Source organism: Dendrobates tinctorius, unplaced genomic scaffold (genome assembly GCF_039654945.1).
Source record: "Dendrobates tinctorius isolate UK_male_01 unplaced genomic scaffold, ASM3965494v1 ptg000062l, whole genome shotgun sequence".
In the NCBI taxonomy this organism is placed as follows: domain Eukaryota; kingdom Metazoa; phylum Chordata; class Amphibia; order Anura; family Dendrobatidae; genus Dendrobates; species Dendrobates tinctorius.
In genome coordinates, this window is record NW_027361730.1 from 30,168,659 (window position 1) to 30,190,071 (window position 21,413).

Genomic DNA, 21,413 nt, shown 5'->3' on the forward strand with positions numbered 1-21,413 from the left:
ATTGTATTGAAACTGCAACAAGCTGCTGAGCAAGTGACACATCCCTGGAATCAGGTTTTCTGCCCCTACATTATTCTCTCAGATTAAACTGCAAAAACCTGACATTTTAGAGAAAAAAAATTAAAAGATGGACAGACGGATCGCTGGCAGCTTTCCCGCGCCCTCTCCCATGGAATGACAGTTCTCTCATAAAACATGCATGCAAGAAGAGACCTGTCAATCAAATGGAGTGGGTGTGGAGAACCCAGGGACCCACCTGTCTGACAAGTCTCCTATGTGGCTTGATCTCTGACATTTTTAAAGTATGTTTTTCTCTGATTTACCGTATTTTTCGGACTATAAGACACACCGGACAATAAGATGCACCCCAAATTTTCAAAAAGAAAATAGGGAAAGACATTTTTTATCAAATGGGGGTCCATCTTACAGTCCAAATTCAGCTTACCAGGGAGGGATTGGTACAGGTGCAGGAGTGGTCACAAGGGTTGTTCGGTGGTCCAGGCTGGTGCGATGGCCTCTGTGAAATCCCAGGCTGGTGCGGCAGTGGTGCTCTGTGCTGCGGAGGCGGTGCTTTGTGCTGGGGCGGCAGTGCTCTGTTTTGGGGTGGCAGCCCTCTGTGCTTGGGCGGCGGCGGTGACTCTCTGTCATGTGTGGGGAGCTCCGCCAGCATTTGGTCAAAGCCCGGGAGCCCCTGCAGCTCCATTGCTGCGATGCGGTGGCCTCCGGGAAAATGGCCGATGGGGGCGGCACATGGTCAGATTCAGATCTCGGCACCGAGAAAGCATCACGGTACAGAGGTGAGTTCATCACAGTTCACAGAGAGAATTTCACTGTGGTAAATTTTAACTACGGTGAACTCGCCTCTGCATCGTGAGACTTTCTCACGGTGCTAGCTGGGATCTCACCAAGGCCAGCGCAGTTCAGCCTGGTTGAGAACACTGCCTCAGTGACCTACAGTAATCTCGATGACGTCTCCTCTTCTCACTGATGCTGCGCACACAGCAGCTTATTCCCTAGTGATTCTCAGCCTGGATGGTTGCATTTTGGCACCGTCCAGATTGAAAACTATTTAACCTCCAGACATGGATTACGGCATGGGACTGAACAATGGACAGGTGTTGGATATTTTTGTTTTTTATTTTTGTTTTATTACAGTAGATGAGGGATTCAGTGAAATTAGGCGTTAGGTGAGTATAACTGTGTTTCTTATTTTTAAATAAAAATGGAAGTTTGTTTTGTTTTATTTCAAATAAAGGACTTTATTCTGGCTGTGTCTTTATCTACAATACAACTATAGGATTAGTAATAGATAGGTGTCTTATAGATGCCTCTCCATTACTAAGCTGTGAGCTTAATGTCACCAGACAATACGAAGGTGACATCAACCCCACAATTATAAACCCCACTTGCCACTGCTACAGGGCAAGTTGGAAGAGCCGGACAAAACACCAGAATTGGCACATCTAAAAGAAGCGCCTTTTCTGGGTGGCTGCGGGCTGCTATTTTTAGGCGGAGAGGAGTCAATATCCATGGACCCTTACAAGTCTGAGAATACCAGCCTCTAACTGTCTGCTTCAGCAAGGCTGGTTGTCAAAAATGTGGGAGATTCCATGCCGCCTTTTTTAATTATTTAAATAATTAAAAAATACGGCTTGGAGACCCCTCTACTCTTGATAACCAGCCTTGCTGAAGTTGACAGCTGAGGGTTGCAGCCCCCAGCTGTGAGTTTTGTTGTCAAAAATACAGGGAAACCCATGCCGTTTTTTTTGTAAATTATTTATTTACAGTGCAGGAGCTGGCTGATGAATACTTCCATCAGACGCTCCTGCTTTCACTGTTGTTAGTGGCAGCAGGCATCGGCTGATGGGAGCAATAGTCCCATCAGCCGACACCAATGACCGGAGGTGAACTTTATACCTCTGATCACAGCTGTGGGCTTCCTGTCTGACTGACAGTGATGATTTTACTGCCAATCAGAAGAGTTGTTTGCCGCGCCGTCATGCACATAACGGCACGACAAACACCCTTTGTTCGGGCAGCCAAACCCAAACAGTCACACGGACTTCCTATTTCTGGTTCGTCCATCTCTAATAGAGTGTGCTCAGCCTCAGTATGGGTTCATGTTTGCTATTTATCGCCACTGCTTCCTGCAGGCTATGTCAGTTATAGTTCTGCCTACGTCGTGAGTAGCTGACTCTGTTATATCCTGATTTGTCCTGTTGGTATTCCTGACTCGACCCGTGTCAGTGTTATTCCCTTCTCCCTGCCCTGACTCTGTGTGTCCTGGACTTCTTGGCACTTGAACTCGGCTTGGACCCTGACCTGATTTTGTCTCTTGTCTTTGACATATCTGCTCCTGATCGGCACTGATCTGGCTTGTCTCTGACCGTGAGTTTGATAATTCCTTTGGTACTGTGCTACAGTCTAGGATTTGACCCAGCTTGTTTGACTTCTCTGCTGCCACCTTGTGGTAGCCTTGCTGCTGCACGGCAGGTCTGTTGCATCTGTGCGCATGATCCCTTTCCACTCTATCATCATCTAGTGGAGCTTGCTTATACCTGCTGTGCAGCAGTGTGACAATTGGCCTATTTTGACTTCTTTAGTGGTCAGTATGAAAACTCGAATATTTCAAGATATTTAATACTTAAAGAATAGGCTAGCTACATACTACATTTTAGCAGAATACCAAATCCAAATGGATTTTCTTGGCATGCTGTGGATTTTTATAAATCAGCAGCACGACTATCATTTTGTAATTCTTCCATTCTCATTGTACTTTCCGAAATGCAGTGAATGAAAATTTGGAGTAAAATCCACATTGTTTTTAGATTTGTTGCTGATTTTTATCTTATGATCCAAATATATCTCATGTAATTTTTCAGATTTATTTAATTTTAATATATTTCAGGTATGTATGCCTAGCTAATCTACCTTTTCCTTTGTGTTTTACAGCAAAGACTCAGTCAGTATTGGCTCACAGGTGGCACTTAATCTCTGCTCCTATCTTTGTTCTTCCACTACAGGTAAAAAGGTTCATATCCCCTTTATAGTCTTGTACTACTGACACTATAAAAATACAGGTTAAAGTCAATGACGTGATCAAGGAGGTTAATTTTATTGAACACTAGAGGGGTTATCCACTACTCATACAACCCCTTCTGAATCCTTTTGTTTCCATCCAGTAAAGGAACAAAACCTATGCTCATCTCTAGAGTCAGCGATGTTCCAGCGGTGTCGGCACTAGCTCTCAATTCTACCGGATGTATGTGATTTCTCCGAAGAAGGGGCGTGTGCAGCCTGCACTGATTGGCTGCAGGGCTCCCATGACATAACAATGTGCCACAATACCCAGGAGAGCCAGTGACGACACCACTGGGACGGCGACGGAACTGGAGCTGAGTTTACAGTGGGTACAGAAAGTATTCAGACCCCTTTAAATTTTTCACTCTTTGTTTCATTGCAGCCATTTGGTAAATTCAAAAAAGTTCATTTTTTTCTCAACCCCTTCTCGACCAATGACACCACATAGGTGTCATGAAAAGCTGTGCCAATCCGACCAGTGATGCCTATGTGGCGTCATGAATTAATTGCCCTCCTGCGGGTTGGGTGACTGGGGTCACTGAAAGGTCACTGGACCAGCACACACAGGAGGCTTTGTACTTCACCACAAGGGGGGTGGCTTAGCCCCCCCCGTGGCTACAATCGCTCTGATTGGCTGTTGAAAGTGAAACAGCCAATCAGAGCGATAGTAATTTTTTGCCAATGATATTTGGTGAAATGTAACAATCCAGCCATGGCCGATGCTGCAATAGCATGGGGCATGGCTGGAGACCGCGATCTGACCCCCCCAAACCGACTGATGGCGGCGATGTGCCACTGCCGCCGTCAGTATTTGCTCCCCCTCCACTTCCCCCCGCTTCCCCGTGTCTTCCGATCCCCCCCATCGCCCCCCCGATACCTCCTAAGTCCCGGTACCTCCTGGTGTCCCGCCGTCTTCTTTCCATGGGCTCTGCCACCTTACAAAATGGCAGGCACACACGCAGTGCGCCCGCGAATCTACCAGGCGGCAGATTCATTCATTTTACAGTTAGTTTATCACAGTGATCAACATGTATCACTGTGATCAAAATGCAAAAAAAGGTAAATAAAGCCCCCCTTTATCACCCCCATAGGTAGGGACACATAATAAAATAAGGAGAATATATTGATTTTTATTTTTCCTTTAGGGTTAGGGTTAGAATTAGGGTTAGGGATAGAATTAGGGTTAGGGTTGCAATTAGGGTTAGGGTTAGGTTTGCAATTAGGGTTAGGGTTGCAATTAGGGTTAGGGTTAGAATTAGGGTTAGGGTTGGAATTAGGGTTAGGGTTGGAATTAGGGTTGGGGTTGGAATTAGGGTTGGGGTTGCTTTTAGGGTTGGAGTTGGAATTAGGGTTGAGGTTGGGATTAAGGTTGGGATTAGGGTTAGGGTTGGAATTAGGGTTAAGATTAGGGTTAGGGGTGTGTTGGGGTTGGGATTAGGGTTAGGCTTGTGGTTAGTGTTATGGTTGGGATTAGGGTTAGGGGTGTGTTGGGGTTAGGTTTGGGATTAGGGTTAGGGGTGTGTTGGGGTTAGGGTTGAGTTAGAATTGAAGCTGTTTCCACTATTTAGGCACACCAGAGGGTCTCCAAACGCGACATGGCTACACCATTGATCCCAGCCAATTTTGCATCCAAAAAGTCAAACAGTGCTCCTTCTCTTCCGAGCCCCGACTTGTATCCAAACAGTGGTATCAGCATACTCAGGAAAAATTGCACATCAACTTTGGGGGTCTAATTTCTCCTGTTACCCTTTGGAAAATAAAAAATTGGGGCTAAAAAATATTTGTGGAAAAAAAATGATTTTTTATTTTCATGGTTCTGCATTATAAACTTCTGTGACGCACTTGGGGGTCTAATTTCCAAAATTGTGTCACTTGTGGGGGGTTTCCACTGTTTAGGCACATCAGGGTTTCTGCAAATGCAACATGGTGTCTGATCTTAATCCCAGCCAATTCTGCGTTGAAAAAGTCAAACAGCGCTCTTTCCCTTCTGAGCTCTACAGTGCACCCAAACAGAGGTTTACCCCCACATATGGGGTATCAGCCTGCTCAGGACAAATTGCACAACTTTTGGGGTCTAATTCCTCTTGCTACCCTTGGTAAAATAAAAAATTGTGGGCAAAAACATCATTTTTGTGAAAAAAATATGATTTTTATTTTTACGGCTCTACGTTATAAACTTCTGTGAAGCACTTGGGGGTTCAAGGTACTCACCACACATCTAGATAAGCTCCTTGGGGGGGTCTAGTTTCCAAAATGTGGTCACTTATGGGGGATTTCTACTGTTTAGGCACATCAGGGGCTCTGCAAACGTAACATGATGCCCGCAGACCATTCCATCAAGTCGGCATTTCAAAACGTCACTACTTCCCTTCCGAACCCAGACGTGTGCCCAAACAGTGGTCCCCCCCACATATGGGGTACCAGCGTACTTAGGACAAACTTTTGAACAATTTCTCCTGTTAAATTTGTACAAAATAAAAAATTGTGGGCTAAAAAATCATTTTTTGAGGGAAAAAAAAGATTTTTTATTTTCACGGCTCTGCGTTATAAACTTCTGTGAAGCACTTTGGGGTTCAAAGAGCTCACCACATATCTAGATAAGTTCCTTAGGGGGTCTAGTTTTCACAATGGTGTCACTTGTGGGGGGATTCCACTGTTTAGGCACATCAGAGGCTCTACAAACGTAATATGATGTCCGATCTCAATTCCAGCCAATTTTTCGTTGAAAAAGTCAAACGGCGCTCTTTCCCTTCCGAGCTCTAACGTGCACCCAAACAGAGGTTTACCCCACATATGAGGTATAAGCATACTCAGGACAAATTGCACAACAACTTTTGTGGTCCAATTCTTCTTGCTACCCTTGGTAAAATAAAAAAAAGGGGGAAAAATGATCATTTTTGAGAAAAAAACATATGATTTTTTATTTTTACGGCTCTACGTTATAAACTTCTGTGAAGCACTTGGGGGTTCAAAGTGCTCACCACACATCTTGATAAGTTCCTTGTGGGGTCTAGTTTCCAAAATGGGATCACTTGGGGGTAAGTTCCAATATTTCGGCACATCAGGGGCTCTCCATACGCGACATGGTGTCCACTAACGATTGGAGCTAATTTTCTATTCAAAAAGTCAAATGGCGCGTCTTCCCTTCTGAGCCCTGCCGTGTGCCCAAACAGTGGTTTATGACCACATATTAGGTATTGGTGTACTCAGGAAAAATTGTTCAACAAATTTTAGGATCCATTTTATCCTGTTGCCCATGTGAAAATGAAAAGATTGAGGCTAAAAGAAAATTTTTGTGAAAAAAAAAGTACATTTTCATTTTTACGGATCAATTTGTGAAGCACCTGGGAGTTCAAAGTGCTCACTATGCATCTAGATAAGTTCCTTAGGGGGTCTAGTTTCCAAAATGGGGTCATTTGTGGGGGAGCAGTAAAGTTTAGTCACACAGGGGCTCTCCAAACACGACATGGTGTCCGCTAATGATTGGAGCCTATTTTCCATTCAAAAAGTCAAATGGCGCTCCTTCCCTTCTGAGCCTTGCCGTGGGCCCAAACAGTGGTTCACCCCCACATTTGGAGTTTCAGTGTACTCAGGACAAATTGGACAACAACTTTTGGGGTCCATTTTCTCCTTTCACCATTGGGAAAATAAAAAAATTGCTGCTAAAAGATTATTTTTGTGACTAAAAAGTTAAATGTTTATTTTTTCCTTCCATGTTGCTTCTGCTGCTGTGAAACACCTGAAGGGTTAATAAACTTCTTGAATGTGGTTTTGATCAGCTTGAGGGGTGCAGTTTTTAGAATGGTGTCACTCTTGGGTATTTTCAGCCATATAGACCGCTCAAACTGACTTCAAATGTAAGGTGGTCCCAAAAAAAAATGGCTTTGTAAATTTTGCTGTAAAAAGATCTCGGGGGACGAGATTCAAATCTCGGCAACGTGATCTCGTCCCCCGAGATCTCGGGACGAGATCTAAACCTGCGCATGCGCCATCCCCGGCCCGGCGGCCATCTTCCCAGCGTCCATGTTCCTGGAGGCCACCGCAACATGGTGGCGGCCAGCATGGGATGTGCGGGGGCCTCCGGGCTTGGAGGAAATGCCGGCGGAGCCGCCGCCCCTGCACCGGAGCACAGAGACCCGCCACCCTCACCCCACAGAGCCCATCTGCCCCAGCCCAGCTGCCACAGCACAGCTGCCCCAGCCAAGCCCAGCTGCCCCAGCCCCAGCACAGCTGCCCCAGCACAGCCCAGCTGCCCCAGCCCAGCTGCCCCAGCCCCAGCCCAGCTGCCCCAGCCCAGCTGCCCCAGCCCCAGCCCAGCTGCCCCAGCCCAGCTGCCCCAGCCCCAGCCCAGCTGCCCCAGCCCAGCTGCCCCAGCCCCAGCCCAGCTGCCCCAGCCCAGCTGCCCCAGCACAGCCCAGCTGCCCCAGCACAGCCCAGCCCAGCTGCCACAGTACAGCCCAGCTGCTCCCGCACGAGCCTGGACCACTGAATGACCCCTGTGACCACTCCTCCACCTGTGCCGGATCCCTTCCCAGGTAAGCTGAATTCGGACTGTAAGACGGACCCCCATTTGACACATTATTATTTTTTTCCCTATTTTCCTTCTGAAAATTGGGGTGCGTCTTATGGTCCGGAGCGTCTTATAGTCCGAAAAATACGGTACATCAAAATACATTGTAGCAATGTGCAATGATTGCTGCATTTTTTTCTGCTTTTTTTGCGTTTTTCACATTTTTAGGCATATTTATGGTACATTTGACAAGTTGAGTGTTTTTTCTGTGGTTGGTTTTTATTACAGAAACACTAGGATTCCACACTTAAAAATGCAACTGAATTTTTTACATATGTTTATTAGGTTCTGCATGGAAGCGTACTGTTTGCATGAACTGGTAAATGTAGTAGATGTTCAAGCCACCTCTAATTGGGGCAGGGTACTGTAAAGGAAATCTGTCACCAGGGTTTTGCTACCCTATCTAAGATCAACATGATGTAGATGTGAGAGGAGCCAGGGCCGTAGTCTTGGCTGACATAGATTGCTCAAACACGCCCTGGTCTCCCGCAACATACATACAATGTCCCCTTTGCAGCGTACCTTCTTTTACACCTTTGATGCCATCAGGGTCCCCTCTGATCTGCTGTGTGATCACTCCTATGGACTTAACACAAAGAGAGACAGAGTCCAGTTTCAACTTGTAACAGACAACTTTACTTGAATCCTTTCGCAGTATGTCCAGCTCAGTTACAGCAACTTTACAGGGATCATCACTGTACACATCCTTGTCTATTCCTGTGCTTTTCCTTACTTCTTGTAGAATGCTCCCGGGTCGTACCGATTCGTCCGGTACAGCAGTATTCCTTCTGTCCAGCTTAACTACTTTCAGGAGTTCCCCTGTCTGTTTCACCCCAGTTATAAGGGCATCTGCCGATGTAGTAAACTACCACTTTTTGGTTCTGCCCGGCATTCCATTGCTGTTGTTTCCTTCAGTTCCCAAGCCCTAGACGACTGGGCTCCTAGGTTCAAACATTACGGGGTCCACTATGTAGCCCGGGCTCTAAGGCCCTGCTGAGCTGTCTGGGCTTTCTGGTTGTTGTGAATTCGCTTTCTGGCCTCCCTCTGGTTATTGCTGAAGGTAGTGGAGCTGGTCAAATTGACACAGGGGTTGCGAGTTCTCTTTCTGGGCTCCCAATGGTAGTTACTGGAGGTAATGGAGCTGATCTGATTAACAGAGGCTTGCCACCTGAAAATGAGGATGACAATTGGAGATCTGGGGTTTCAGATTGGGATTTAAGACAGCTGACTCCCTCTATCCCTGCTGGTGATTTTCTTCCTGCCTCCTGAGGTCTTTGTTTCTAGATCAGTCCCTGCATGCTCAGCTAAGCGTTCATTTGCTATTCTGTTTACATTTGATCTGGTTTTGTCTATCTCAGTTTTGTGTGGGTCAGCCAGCTCCGGCTGGGACTGTGCTGAATCACCGTCCATATGTTTCTGCTTGTGCCAGTTTGTTTTTGTCCCTTATTAGATTGTCCTCTTTTTGCTCTGCTTTCAGAATATACCAGAGTGCTGATATAGTGGGCGAAGTCGTGCGACTTCAGTATTTTGTGCATCAGACGTTTTGGACTTTTTTGCAGGGTTTTTTGCGTGATTGCAGACAGTGTCTTTCCTTTCCTGTCCTGTCTAGTCAGTGTGGGCCCCATCATTTGCTCAGTCTATTTTCCTGCCTGCGTTTGTGTTTTCATCTTGTCTCACCAACAGTATATGTTTGGGGGCTATCTATTCCCCTCTAGTGGCCAATCCTATAACTGCACTTTCCCTATCTACACAACATATATACATATACATATGTATGTGTGTCAGTGTCCAGCTGCAGCAATGAGACTCCTGGGTCTTTCCATCTGGTAATCAAGTACCTGCACGGACTGGATTAGGAGTAAATCCTTCAATAAGAGAACAAAAAGGAAATCCAGCAAGAACTCAGCTTTGGACCGTGAAGAAGGCGGATTAGGCCGCCGAAACGCCTAGTCCCAAATGCGCTAATTTCTGCCATGTACTCTGGTTTCTGATTCTTGTGGGTCATTTTTATACCTTGTTGAAGAAATAAAGAAAAGCATCATTTTACTCCAATCCTGGTTTGCTGAGTTCTTGCTGGATTTCCTTTTTGTTCACATATACATATGTATACACATAGCAGCATCAGATACATTATATATACAATTATACCAACAGTATAATATCAACATGAGGAAGGGGGGTGGAGCATCACGTGATACCAGTACACCCCTTACATAGAGACAGATACTGATTCCAGTTTGCTGCAGTTTTGATAAAATCCATTTTATCTACTGTAGGTCTAGCAGTTCTCTGAATCCTGAGCTTTGCATAACCCCGCCCACACCAATGATTGACAGCTTTCTGCCCATGTCAAATGTACACAGAAATCAGCCAATCAGTGATGGGGTGGGGGTTATACCTAATGTTAGGGCCTGCGGAACACACCAAATAATATAAGAGGAGATATGAGGTTCGTTCGCAGCCCAGGGTCCACCATGCAGAAATGGAACCAGCTGCTGAGTAATGGCGGAACAAGATGGTGGATGAACGTTTGCTCACACATGGGTTAACTTCACACAGTGAGAAAGGAAGCGAACTCTGTTGCTCCACGGAGCCGCTAAAACAAATGCTGGAGCCTGTTGAACTCACAGAGCTCGGCTGGGTGAGCACTAATTAGAGGTCACAGAGCTCTGTCCCAGAGGCACAGGACTAGAGTTCCTCTAGACCAGGGGTGGGGAACGTCCGGCCCGCGGGCCATATGCGGCCCGCGATATCATCTGATGCGGCCCGCAGCCACTTTGCCCGTTTTTTGGCCATGGGCCCTTTAATTCTTCAGAGGTGCGCGCAGTATTGAGTCCAACATGTAGGTGTTATCTGACTGACCAGACAGCCCTGACTATTTCCAATCAGAGAATTTTTACACACAAAAAAACTTTATTGTTCAGCGCAGCCGCTGACAGTCTAAGGCTACTTTCAGACTTCAGTTTTTTAAATCCGGCGGGCTGCGACGAAAAGTTTTCAAACCTGATCCGGTAGAAGCCGCAGCCCGCTGGATCATCTGTTTAGGCCAGAGACGGTGCAGGAGAGGGAGAGGGCGAGAGAGTCTTCGGGCATGCGCCGTGGAAAAAAGCGGTCCGGCGCTGTCAAAAAACGTTGCAGAGAACGTTTTTTGCAGACGCCAGACAGGCATTTTTTGCCGTATCCGGCAAAAGCCGGACACGCCGCATGGCCATCAGGTGCAATGCGGCGATAATGCTAGTCTATGGGAAAAAAGCTGGATCCGGATCTAGAAAAAGATCGTAAATATCTCGGTAACGAAAGGAGATCTAACGTTACTTTTTGCTGATCAAACCAGATCTAACGAATATCTATCAGAATCCATCCAAAAACCAGCAAATGTAAAAGTAGGGGGGCTAACCTGTAGCTAACCCCCCACCTGACACCCCCAATATCTCGGGAACGAAAGGAGATCTAATGTTAATTTTTGCTGATCAAACCAGATCTAATGAATATCTCCAGTTGTGGCCAAAAGTATTGAAACCCCTGCAATTCTGTCAGATAATACTCAGTTTCTTCCTGAAAATGATTGCAATCACAAATTCTTTGGTATTATTATCTTCATTTAATTTGTCTTAAATGAAAAAACACAAAAGAGAATGAAGCAAAAAGCAAAACATTGATCATTTCATGCAAAACTCCAAAAATGGGCCAGACAAAAGTATTGGCACCCTCAGCCTAATACTTGGTTGCACAACCTTTAGCCAAAATAACTGCGACATCCGCTTCCGGTAACCATCAATGAGTTTCTTACAATGGTCTGCTGGAATTTTAGACCATTCTTCTTTGGCAAACTGCTCCAGGTCCCTGATATTTGAAGGGTGCCTTCTTCAAACTGCCATTTTTAGATCTCTCCACAGGTGTTCTATGGGATTCAGGTCTGGACTCATTGCTGGCCACCATATAAGTCTCCAGTGCTTTCTCTCAAACCATTTTCTAATGCTTTTTGAAGTGTGTTTTGGGTCATTGTCCTGCTGGAAGACCCATGACCTCTGAGGGAGACCCAGCTTTCTCACACTGGGTCCTACATTATGCTGCAAAATTTGTTGGTAGTCTTCTGACTTCATAATGCCATGCACACGGTCAAGCAGTCCAGTGCCAGAGGCAGCAAAGCAACCCCATAACATCAGGGAACCTCCGCCATTTTTGACTGTAAGGGACCGTGTTCTTTTCTTTGAATGCCTCTTTTTTTCTCCTGTAAAATCTATGTTGATGCCTTTGCCCAAAAAGCTCTACTTTTTTCTCATCTGACCAGAGAACATTCTTCCAAAACATTTTAGGCTTTTTCAGGTAAGTTTTGGCAAACTCCAGCCTGGCTTTTTTATGTCTCAGGGTAAGAAGAGGGGTCTTCCTGGATCTCTTACCATACAGTCCTTTTTCATTCAGATGCCGTCGGATAGTACGGGTTGACACTGTTGTACCCTCGGACTGCAGGGCATCTTGAACTTGTTTGGATGTTAGTCGAGGTTCTTTATCCAACATCCGCACAATCTTGCGTTGAAATCTCTTGTCAATTTTTCTTTTCCGTCCACATCTAGGGAGGTTAGCCACAGTGCCATGGGCTTTAAACTTCTTGATGACACTGCGCATGGTAGACACAGGAACATTCAGGTCTTTGGAGATGGACTTGTAGCCTTGAGATTGCTCATGCTTCCTCACAATTTGGTTTCTCAAGTCCTCAGACAGTTCTTTGGTCTTCTTTCTTTTCTCCATGCTCAATGTGGTACACACAAGGAAACAGGACAGAAGCTGAGTCAACTTTAATCCATGTCAACTGGCTGCAAGTGTGATTTAGTTATTGCCAACATCTGTTAGGTGCCACAGGTAAGTTACAGGTGCTGTTAATTATACAAATAAGAGAAGTTCACATGATTTTTTGAACAGTGCCAATACTTTTGTCCACCCTCTTTTTTATGTTCGGTGTGGAATTATATCCAATTTGGCTTTAGGACAATTCTTTTTGTGTTTTTTCATTTAAGACAAATTAAATGAAGATAATAATACAAAAGAATTTGTGTTTGCAATCATTTTCAGGAAGAAGCTGAGTATTATCTGACAGAATTGCAGGGGTGTCCATACTTTTGGCCACAACTGTATCATAATCCATCCAAAAATCAGCAAATTTAAAAGTAGGGGGGCTAACCCGTAGGTAACCCCCCAGCTGACACCCCCAATATCTCGGGAACGAAAGGAGATCTAACGTTAATTTTTGCTGATCAAACTGGATCTAAGGAATATCTATCAGAATCCATCCAAAAACCGGCAAATTTCAAAGTAGGGGGGCTACCCCGTAGCTAACCCCCCACCTGACACCCCCAATATCTCGGGAACGAAAGGAGATCTAATGTTAATTTTTGCTGATCAAACCGGATCTAACGAATATCTATCAGAATCCATCCAAAAACTGGCAAATTTCAAAGTAGGGGGGACTAACCCGTAGCTAACCCCCCACCTGACACCCCCAATATCTCGGGAACGAAAGGAGATCTAACGTTAATTTTTGCTGATCAAACCGTTCTAACGTATATCTATCAGAATCCATCCAAAAAATGGCAAATTTCAAAGTGGGGAGGCTAACCCGCAGCTAACCCCCCTGCTGACACCTCCAATATCTTGGGAACGAAAGGAGATCTAACGTTAATTTTTGCTGATCAAACTGGATCTAACGAATATCTCTCAGAAGCCATCCAAAAACTGGCAAATTTAAAAGTAGGGGGGGCTAACCCGTAGCTAACTCCTCAGCTGACACCCCAAATATCTCGGGAACGAAAGGAGATCTAATGTTAATTTTTGCTGATCAAACCGGATCCAACGAATATCTATCAGAATCCATCCAAAAAACTGCAAATTTCAAAGTTGGGGGGGCTAGCTACGGGTTAGCCCCCCCCCTGGAAAAGATCGTAAATATCTCATTTTGTAGGGGTGACCTAATGTTAGCTTTGGTTGATCAAACCGGATCTAACAAAGATCTAACGAATGTAATCATTTTTTATCCAAATTCTCACTAAGGGGGGGCTAACCCTGGGGTGGTCACACCCTTAGGCATTTACTACTTAGCATTTTTCTTAGTTTTTGCATGCTCATTTGTGATTTTATTTTGCAAAGTGCAAATTATTTCTTGTGCACTTTTATATTTGCAGGCATTTTACTATCGTTCTTTAAATATATTTTTTTTATAATTTTGCAGTTGCATTTTTTTCTTGCAAGTTATTTTGTATTTGCATTTTACTGACTGATGCAAGTTTAGAAAACCAGTTGGGAGTAGCAACATCATCAATACCTCCCAACATAGCAGGCCTCACCAAAGACAAGTCCTTCCAGCCATCACATTAGGTGGGAGTTATTTAAAGGGAACCTGTCACCAGGTTTAACCGATACGAGTTATGGCCACAGCCTTTCGGGGCTGAGATGTAGTATTCTATATTGCTGTATATAACCCCGATCCAATCTGTAAGAGAAGAAAAATAACTTTTATTATTCTCACCTGGGGGCGTTTTGGTCCAATGGGCATCGCTGGTTATGGTCCAGTACCTCCCATCTTCTTACGATCCCAGTCCTCCTGCTTGCTTCATGTGGATAACGCCTCCCTGCATCATCCATACAGTCTCCCCGGAATCACGCTACAGTGCAGGCGTACTTATCTGCCCTGTTGAGGGCAGAGCAAAGTCCTGCAGTGCGCAGGCGCCGGGAAAGGTCAGAGAGGTCCAGCGCCTGCACACTGCAGGACTTTGCTCTGCGCTCGACAGGGCAGAAAAGTACGCCTGCGCAGGAGCGCGATTCCGGGGAGACTGTATGGATGATGCTGGGATGCGTCATCCACATGAAGCAAGCAGTAGGACTGGGATCGTAAGAAGATGGGATTTTCTGGACCAGGACCAGCGACGCCCATCGGACCAAACCGCCCCCAGGTGAGTATAATAAAAGTTATTTTTCTTCTCTTACAAGTCAGATCGGGGGCTTATATACAGCAATATAGAATACTACATATCAGCCCCGAAAGGCAGTGGCCATAACTCGTATTGGCCAAACCTGGTGACAGGTTCCCCTTAAATGTTTGAATAAATATTAAGTTAATAATTTTATACGGCCCCCAAACGCCTTTATAAAATTCCAAATGACCCTTGGCAGAAAAAAGGTTCCACACCCCTGCTCTAGACCATCAGTGCTCTGCGACGCAGCTGCAGTGCCAGCAAAAGGAAGGAATATATACTATCGCACCAAGTGCGCACAGTACCGCTTCGGCAGACACCACTAACCACCCAGGGTGGTGAGGAAAGCGCTAAATTTGCGCACGGCGTCGCACTGGCGGTTACTGCTACCTGGAATGTTACGAGAGTGCCCTGAGCAGGGAGGCACAATCGGACGCTAGAAAGTGCAGAGGACTGGGATGCACTGTGGCGTATAGCCTAGCCACTGACAGGCGCTGACTCTAACCTCTAAGCCCTAACAATAGACACAACCAAGGGTAGGGGCTTCATAATGAGTCATTCACAGTCACAAACATCCATCATTATACACACCATAAGCCGCAAGAGTCTTTACTAGCGCATGGCCAAGAAGCCATGCGACTCTTTTATAGCGTCGGGGACCTTCCCAGTGGACCAATCAGAGCAGGAACGGGACCTGTGCATGTGACCTCCGACCTCCAATGAGAGGTCATCCCATGGGCATGCTCAGTAGGCAAAATACAGGACTTAGTACCTAGAGTGTCTGCTTGCTGCTGACTCAAACATGGTGTTACAGCAGAGCCTGAAGGAGCAACCAGACGCCTAGCATTAGCCTGGGCAAGACGCCTGGACCGAAGTTTCTGCTGAACAGGAATCTCTGTGGCCGCAGAGGAATGAGAGACCGCAGAGGACATGGCTTAAGATTCCCCCTGTGCAGTGGGGGAAACTTGACACCTAGCTCTTCAACTTTGAGGACTATAATGACAGCAGTTATACTAGTCCTCTAGTGATGATCTACTTCTAATAAAACTGTGATTTTATCAAAACTATAGCAAGCAGCCTAGTAAGTGACACATCGCTGGAATGACCTTTTCTGTCTCCACACTATTCTACATCTTAGATAAGTTGCCAAAAACCTGGTGATATATTCCATGTAATGTTTAAAAAACATTTAATAAGAAAAATTGGAAAGGAGAAAAATGATTGCACATTTCCTGCTTTAATGCAATTTTTTATTTCCCGCAGGTGTTCGCTTATCTCAAAGATCCTTGCTGTCAGTTACTGTATCTGTGTTATCTGTCTATCAGGTAAAATTCAGAGGACACGCTTGGCTTAGGTGTTTTTAAGTCTGGAGAAGAGAACAAACTTGTAACTTACCTTTTCTCCATACAACCTATAGGTAGCACTGCTTCTTTTGGCAGGTTTCCTCCCAACAGTGCAAAAGATACGTGGCTCTATTGATGGAGAAGTTATACTCATGCTTGCTGGATTTGGAATGACAGTTGATGAAGATAAAAAAAAAGCAGTGGACTACATCGTGTACTATATCTGGGCAGTGGAAGGTGAGAGACTATGCAGAATGTTTATATATATTTTATTTTTATCATTATTTATTTTCTTACATTTACTACATTTATTTTTTCTATATGTCACAACATGCTATTTTATTACAACGTAAAGAAAAAATAAAAGCATAGCCTACTTTTCTTCCCTATGCAGAGGGACAAATAAAAAAGTGCATACTGATGAGAAGTGTGACCAATGAAAAAAAGCCTTGGTAATACTGTATACTGTGAGCCCCCTTCCTTTTATCCGGACAAAGTTACGTATACATATATACATATCCACACATATATACATGTATATATATTGCATAGTCTTCTTTATTATGTACTTTATATTGCTGCCCCTTATACAGTGCCATCTCTTGTTATGTACAGTACCGTCCCGTATATATTGGATTATATAGAGCCTTGTTTTTTATTACATACCGTCCTCTCTTGTTAGATATATAATGCAATGATGGCTGATGGAGCATGCGAAAGCTTCTATTCTAATAGAGGAGAGCATGGACTGGTAGTGTGGTCACCGGCTGCTCCATCAGCAGTCATTTTATATCTAACAAGAGAGCGGACTATGTAATAAAAGAAGGCGCTATGAATAACACAAATAACAAGAATACACTATGAAAGAGACAGCACTATACATAACAGCAGAGGAAGCTATATAATAAAGGATGGCACCATATATAATTAGAGAAGATGGTATGTAATAAAGGATGGTGTTATACATGATAAAAGTGGAAACTATATAACTATAAGGAAGGTGATATACATAATAAATGAGTACACTATATACTAAGGGACTGTGCTATATGCAAAAAGTGACTACACTCTATACTGAGGGATGGCGCTATACATAATAAGCGAGTACACTATATACTAAGGGACTGTGCTATACATAATAAGTGAGTACACTATAGACTAAGGGCTGTACTATGTATAAAAAGTGAGTACACTAAATCCATTATAAATCCCCCACACCCTTTATTGTCCTCCCCACCACCCCATCATTGCCCATTCCACCACCTCAATCATTGCCTTCTCTCCCACCACCCCATCATTGCCCATTCCACCTACTCTATCATTTCCTCCTCCCCCACCATCCCCATCATTGCCCTTTCCACCACCACCATCATTGACTTTTCTCTCCACACCCATCACTGCCCATTCCACCAGCTCCATCATTTCCTCCTCCCCTATCACCACCATCATTGCCCTTTCCACTGCCACCATCATTGCCTTCTCCCCCACCACCCCATCAATGCCCATTCCACTGTCAGGAACACCGCACTGCACTTGCTCACTGAGCCAGTGCGCGTGTCCTGAGTACAAAAACAGTGCTCAAAGATACCTGTGGAGCAGGGCAGCAGCGGTGACGATGCGTGCTTCAGACTATCAGGACCTGAAGCACATGACTGCTGGGGGCGTGACCTAAGCTCCACAGAGCTAGGAGCTGCAGGGAAACTCCTAGAAAAGTAACTATGGGGCAAGTTACCAAGGGGCATAGACAGAGACGTAAAACAGATCAAGCCAGGTCAAAGCGCGAGATAGCAGGACAGTACCAAAGGGTTGGACAGAATGAATAGTCAGGACGCAGCAATAGATCAGAAAACCAGAACGGGCAATGGACGGTACAATAGGGACAAACTAACGGAGTAACAATAGCCAAGCCAGGAAGTCAGAACCGGAGAAGACAATAATACCAAAACGAGAGACAGAGAACTGAGTGAGGGGATAGACCGGGTCATACACGGGAATCAAACAAGCAGTGCAGTATCCACGCATACCAGGGGGGTCAGACACACAGCCAGAATAACAGTATAGCTGACAGGGAATCCTAGTCTGGAGTGAGTATAAATACCCCTCCCAGATCCAAAGAGAGGCTGGCAAAAGTTAACCCTGTGAGAACAGGACATTAACCATGTCCTAACCATGACAACCATCTCCATCATTTCCTCCTCCCCACCAACCCATTATTGCTCTTTTGACCACCAACATAATTGACCTTTTCACCACCTACATCATTGCCTTCTCCCCCACAACCACCATCATTTCCCATTCCACTACCTTCATCATTTCCTCCTCCCCCACCTCCTCATTATTGCCCTTTCCACCACCCCATCATTGCTTTCTCCCCCACCACCCCGATCATTGCCCTTTCCGTCACCCCCATCATTACCTTCTCCGCCATCACCCACATCATTGCCCTCTCCTCCACCTACACACACATACAGACACACACAGCACCATTCACCTCTCTGCATGTTCCTCCACAGTGCTACGCACACACGCACGAATACACACACACCACCACACATCTCTACACACACACACGTACATACACACACACAGCAGACAGCACCTCTTACCTCCGCACGCTCTCCCGCAGCCACTGTATCACTGTCACTGGCAGTTTCCTCTCACTGGCACAGTGGCTGTGGCACTGAATAATGAGGTCTTCCAGCCGTGCCGCTGACTGCTGTGTGAGACAGGAAGCACGGGCAGTAAGCAGGATGGATCGTGGCAGCTACGCTGCCATTTTCTCTTGTAGGCAGCGGAGCTGCAGGGATCTCTCCCTGCCCACCGCACATGAGGGAAATTTGGCCAGGGGCCCCACGGAGTCTCGGAGCTGGATAAACAGGCCAGATTGCCCTCATTATTAGCCGCCCTGCAGGGCCCCCCCGGAGCCTCTGGGCCCCGATGCAGCTGAACCAGCTGCACATGCAGTATGTCCTCCCCTGATCTGAGCAAAATTAACCTAATTTACCAAATCCCCCTTCAAACCAGTGCTGTAGTCCTTACATCTGGTCTCATGTCGTACATCATCCAAGCAGCAGCTGCAGCCAGTCACTGTCCTCATTATGTACCATACATGGCATCATGCTGCTTGCTGTTTGCCAGCAAATGTAATAAAATCCTGGAAAATCTTAACTTAGGTATTTTAGTTCTCCATTGGAGTTGTGAGCTGAGACAATGTAGTTGACATCACAAGTGCCTCCTATGATAGCAAAAGGACAATTGCATCTGATCCAGTGAAAAGCATCTGTGGCTCTCATGCTTTGTGGAGGCCCTGGGAAGCCTTATAGGTATGTACCGCTGCCGAATATTCCCAGGGAAAGCTGCATAAGGAAAACGTTGGAGGTTTTTCCATGGTTCTGGTGGCCGCTCTTCCGTCAGTGTCATTTAGTCTATACTGTGAAGTATAGAGAGTGGATGCCCCAAGAATAAGTGTGTCTCTTCTTTTAACTGTTTCAGGGTTTTCGAACCCTGAAGCAATTAAGAGAAGTGAAATAAGATGGAACTTGTTCACAGCAATATTATTTTAACTTTCAGGTAGTTTCCCCCTAAAAGCCCATTGTGTGCACATAGGCTTAGCATCTGCTGCTTTTTTGTGTTGGTTTTTTAACCCCAGTACCCAAATGGACCTGAGAGAACGCTGGTTAACTACATTTGATAACAGATAAACATTATCTGATCTCGGAGGCATCAGATCACTATCTTCTACTGTGAAGCAGTGACCCCTGTTACAGCTAGGAGGCGCTGTAAGTGATCCACAGGATACACATGGAGGCGTAAGGTTGATAGTGAGACAGTGACCGGCATTGTTGTAAGTGGCCGGTATGTATCACAGAGGAAGTCTGCGCTGTAAGCCCGCAATGTTGTTGCTCTGTGAATTGTAGTTCCACAAGTGTTTTGTTTAGTTTACTAGGGGGGCTTACAGGGTTAGTCAGAGAGCTGGACATGACTGACTAACCACACATACACCGCCCACTTGTGGGAGTGGCTACAGCTGCATAGTGTGACCATGGTTTGGGTCATATGTTCAGAGTGTATGGACCTGAATGGTCAGTGTGTAAGGTCCCGGAAGGCCTGTGTGTTGCAAGGTCCTAACTTCCTAAATAGCACATGGAGAGGCTTTGGACCTGAAGGCCTATGGGTTGGAAGGTTCTAGGAGTAGATGACTTCCTGAAGCACACATAGATAGGTCGTGTATGTGCAGAGTCTGAAGGCACTGCGTTCTCACTGGACAATGAGAAGTCCGGCATGTTTAGTGACTGTGAGTTAAGTTGTGAATTATGAAGTGTAACGGACTATGCATGGTGTGATTTATGATGGTTAAATAAAAATGACATAAGACTATGTGAGAAAACCGGTCCTGTGTGCTTTCATCCCGTTGCTTAGCGAGTGTCCCCAACACACTCAGTAAGCGCTGTCTTACGTATGGTGTTAGACTGCGGGCACGGTCCAGGAAGCACAAACATTTTTTCAAGTCAGCTTGCTGTGGTTTGACGGGGCCACAAAGATTACAAGCTTCTGGTGGTAACTCGGTGGAGTTACGAAGTTTGCTATGGATCGGCAGGTCCACAAAGATTTCAAGCGTTTGGCTGTAACTCGGCGGGGTTGCGAAGATTCCTGTGGCATCAGGAGGTCCGCAGAGCCGCTTGGAGCTGTACAGTGCTTGGCAGAGCTTTGCGGAGCCATACAGAGCCATGCAAAGCAGTGTAGAGCCGTGCAGAGCAGTGCAGAGCCTCGCTGTACAGAACTGTGCAGAGCCTTGCGGAGCTGGACAGAGCCTGGCAGAGCGGTGCAAAGCCTTGCGAAGAGGAGCTGCAGCTGCAGCAAGAGGTTCTGCAGAAGCAGGAGCTGCAGTTTCAGCAGTCGCAGCAAGAGGTTCTGCAGCAGCAGGAGCTGCAGTTGCAGCAGCGGCTTGTGATCAGCAGCCGGAGGTGCCGGCGGTTTGTGGCTGCAGCAGGAGCTGTGGCAGTGCCAGCAGGAGCTGGTGAGGTGTCATAAGGAGATTAGTGGTCCAGGTCGTACAAACTCTTAAAGGGCCAGTGCAAGCCCAGAGACATAAGTGTATGGTGCGAACTGGGGCCTGAGAGTGCCATGGGGGAGTCCACGAGGTGTACTCCAGAGAGGGGTCGTGTCCCTAAAAGGGGTGGTGGCCCAAAAGGGGACAGTGAACCAAACAGGGATGGTTGCCCAAAAGGGAGTGGTGTCCCAAAAGAGGGTGGTAACCCAAACAGGAATGGTTTACAAAAAGGGGTGGAGTCCCAAAAGGAGGCGGTATCCCAAAAGGGAGTAGTTGCTCAAAAGGGGATGGTAGCCCAAATAGGGGTGGCGGCAAAAAAAGAGGCGGCGAATGCACCATTGGACTGTAGCCGGGTACAGCGTTGTTCATGCTACAGGTCCTGCTCTGTGGATTGTTCGGCCAAT

At 45.9% G+C, this 21,413-nt stretch overlaps 1 protein-coding gene across 4 annotated transcripts in view; it reads left to right on the plus strand.

Annotated features, from left to right (window-relative positions):
- The window catches only part of STRA6 (signaling receptor and transporter of retinol STRA6), a 219,810-nt gene that overhangs the window by 164,677 nt on the left and 33,720 nt on the right, over window positions 1–21,413 (plus strand). For all 4 annotated transcript variants that reach the window (XM_073579469.1, XM_073579468.1, XM_073579470.1 and 1 more), the window contains 3 exons: window positions 2,953–3,023; window positions 15,880–15,941; window positions 16,034–16,196. In XM_073579469.1, the coding sequence (XP_073435570.1) occupies window positions 2,953–3,023; window positions 15,880–15,941; window positions 16,034–16,196 (296 nt within the window). The remainder of the gene's footprint in view (window positions 1–2,952; window positions 3,024–15,879; window positions 15,942–16,033; window positions 16,197–21,413) is intronic.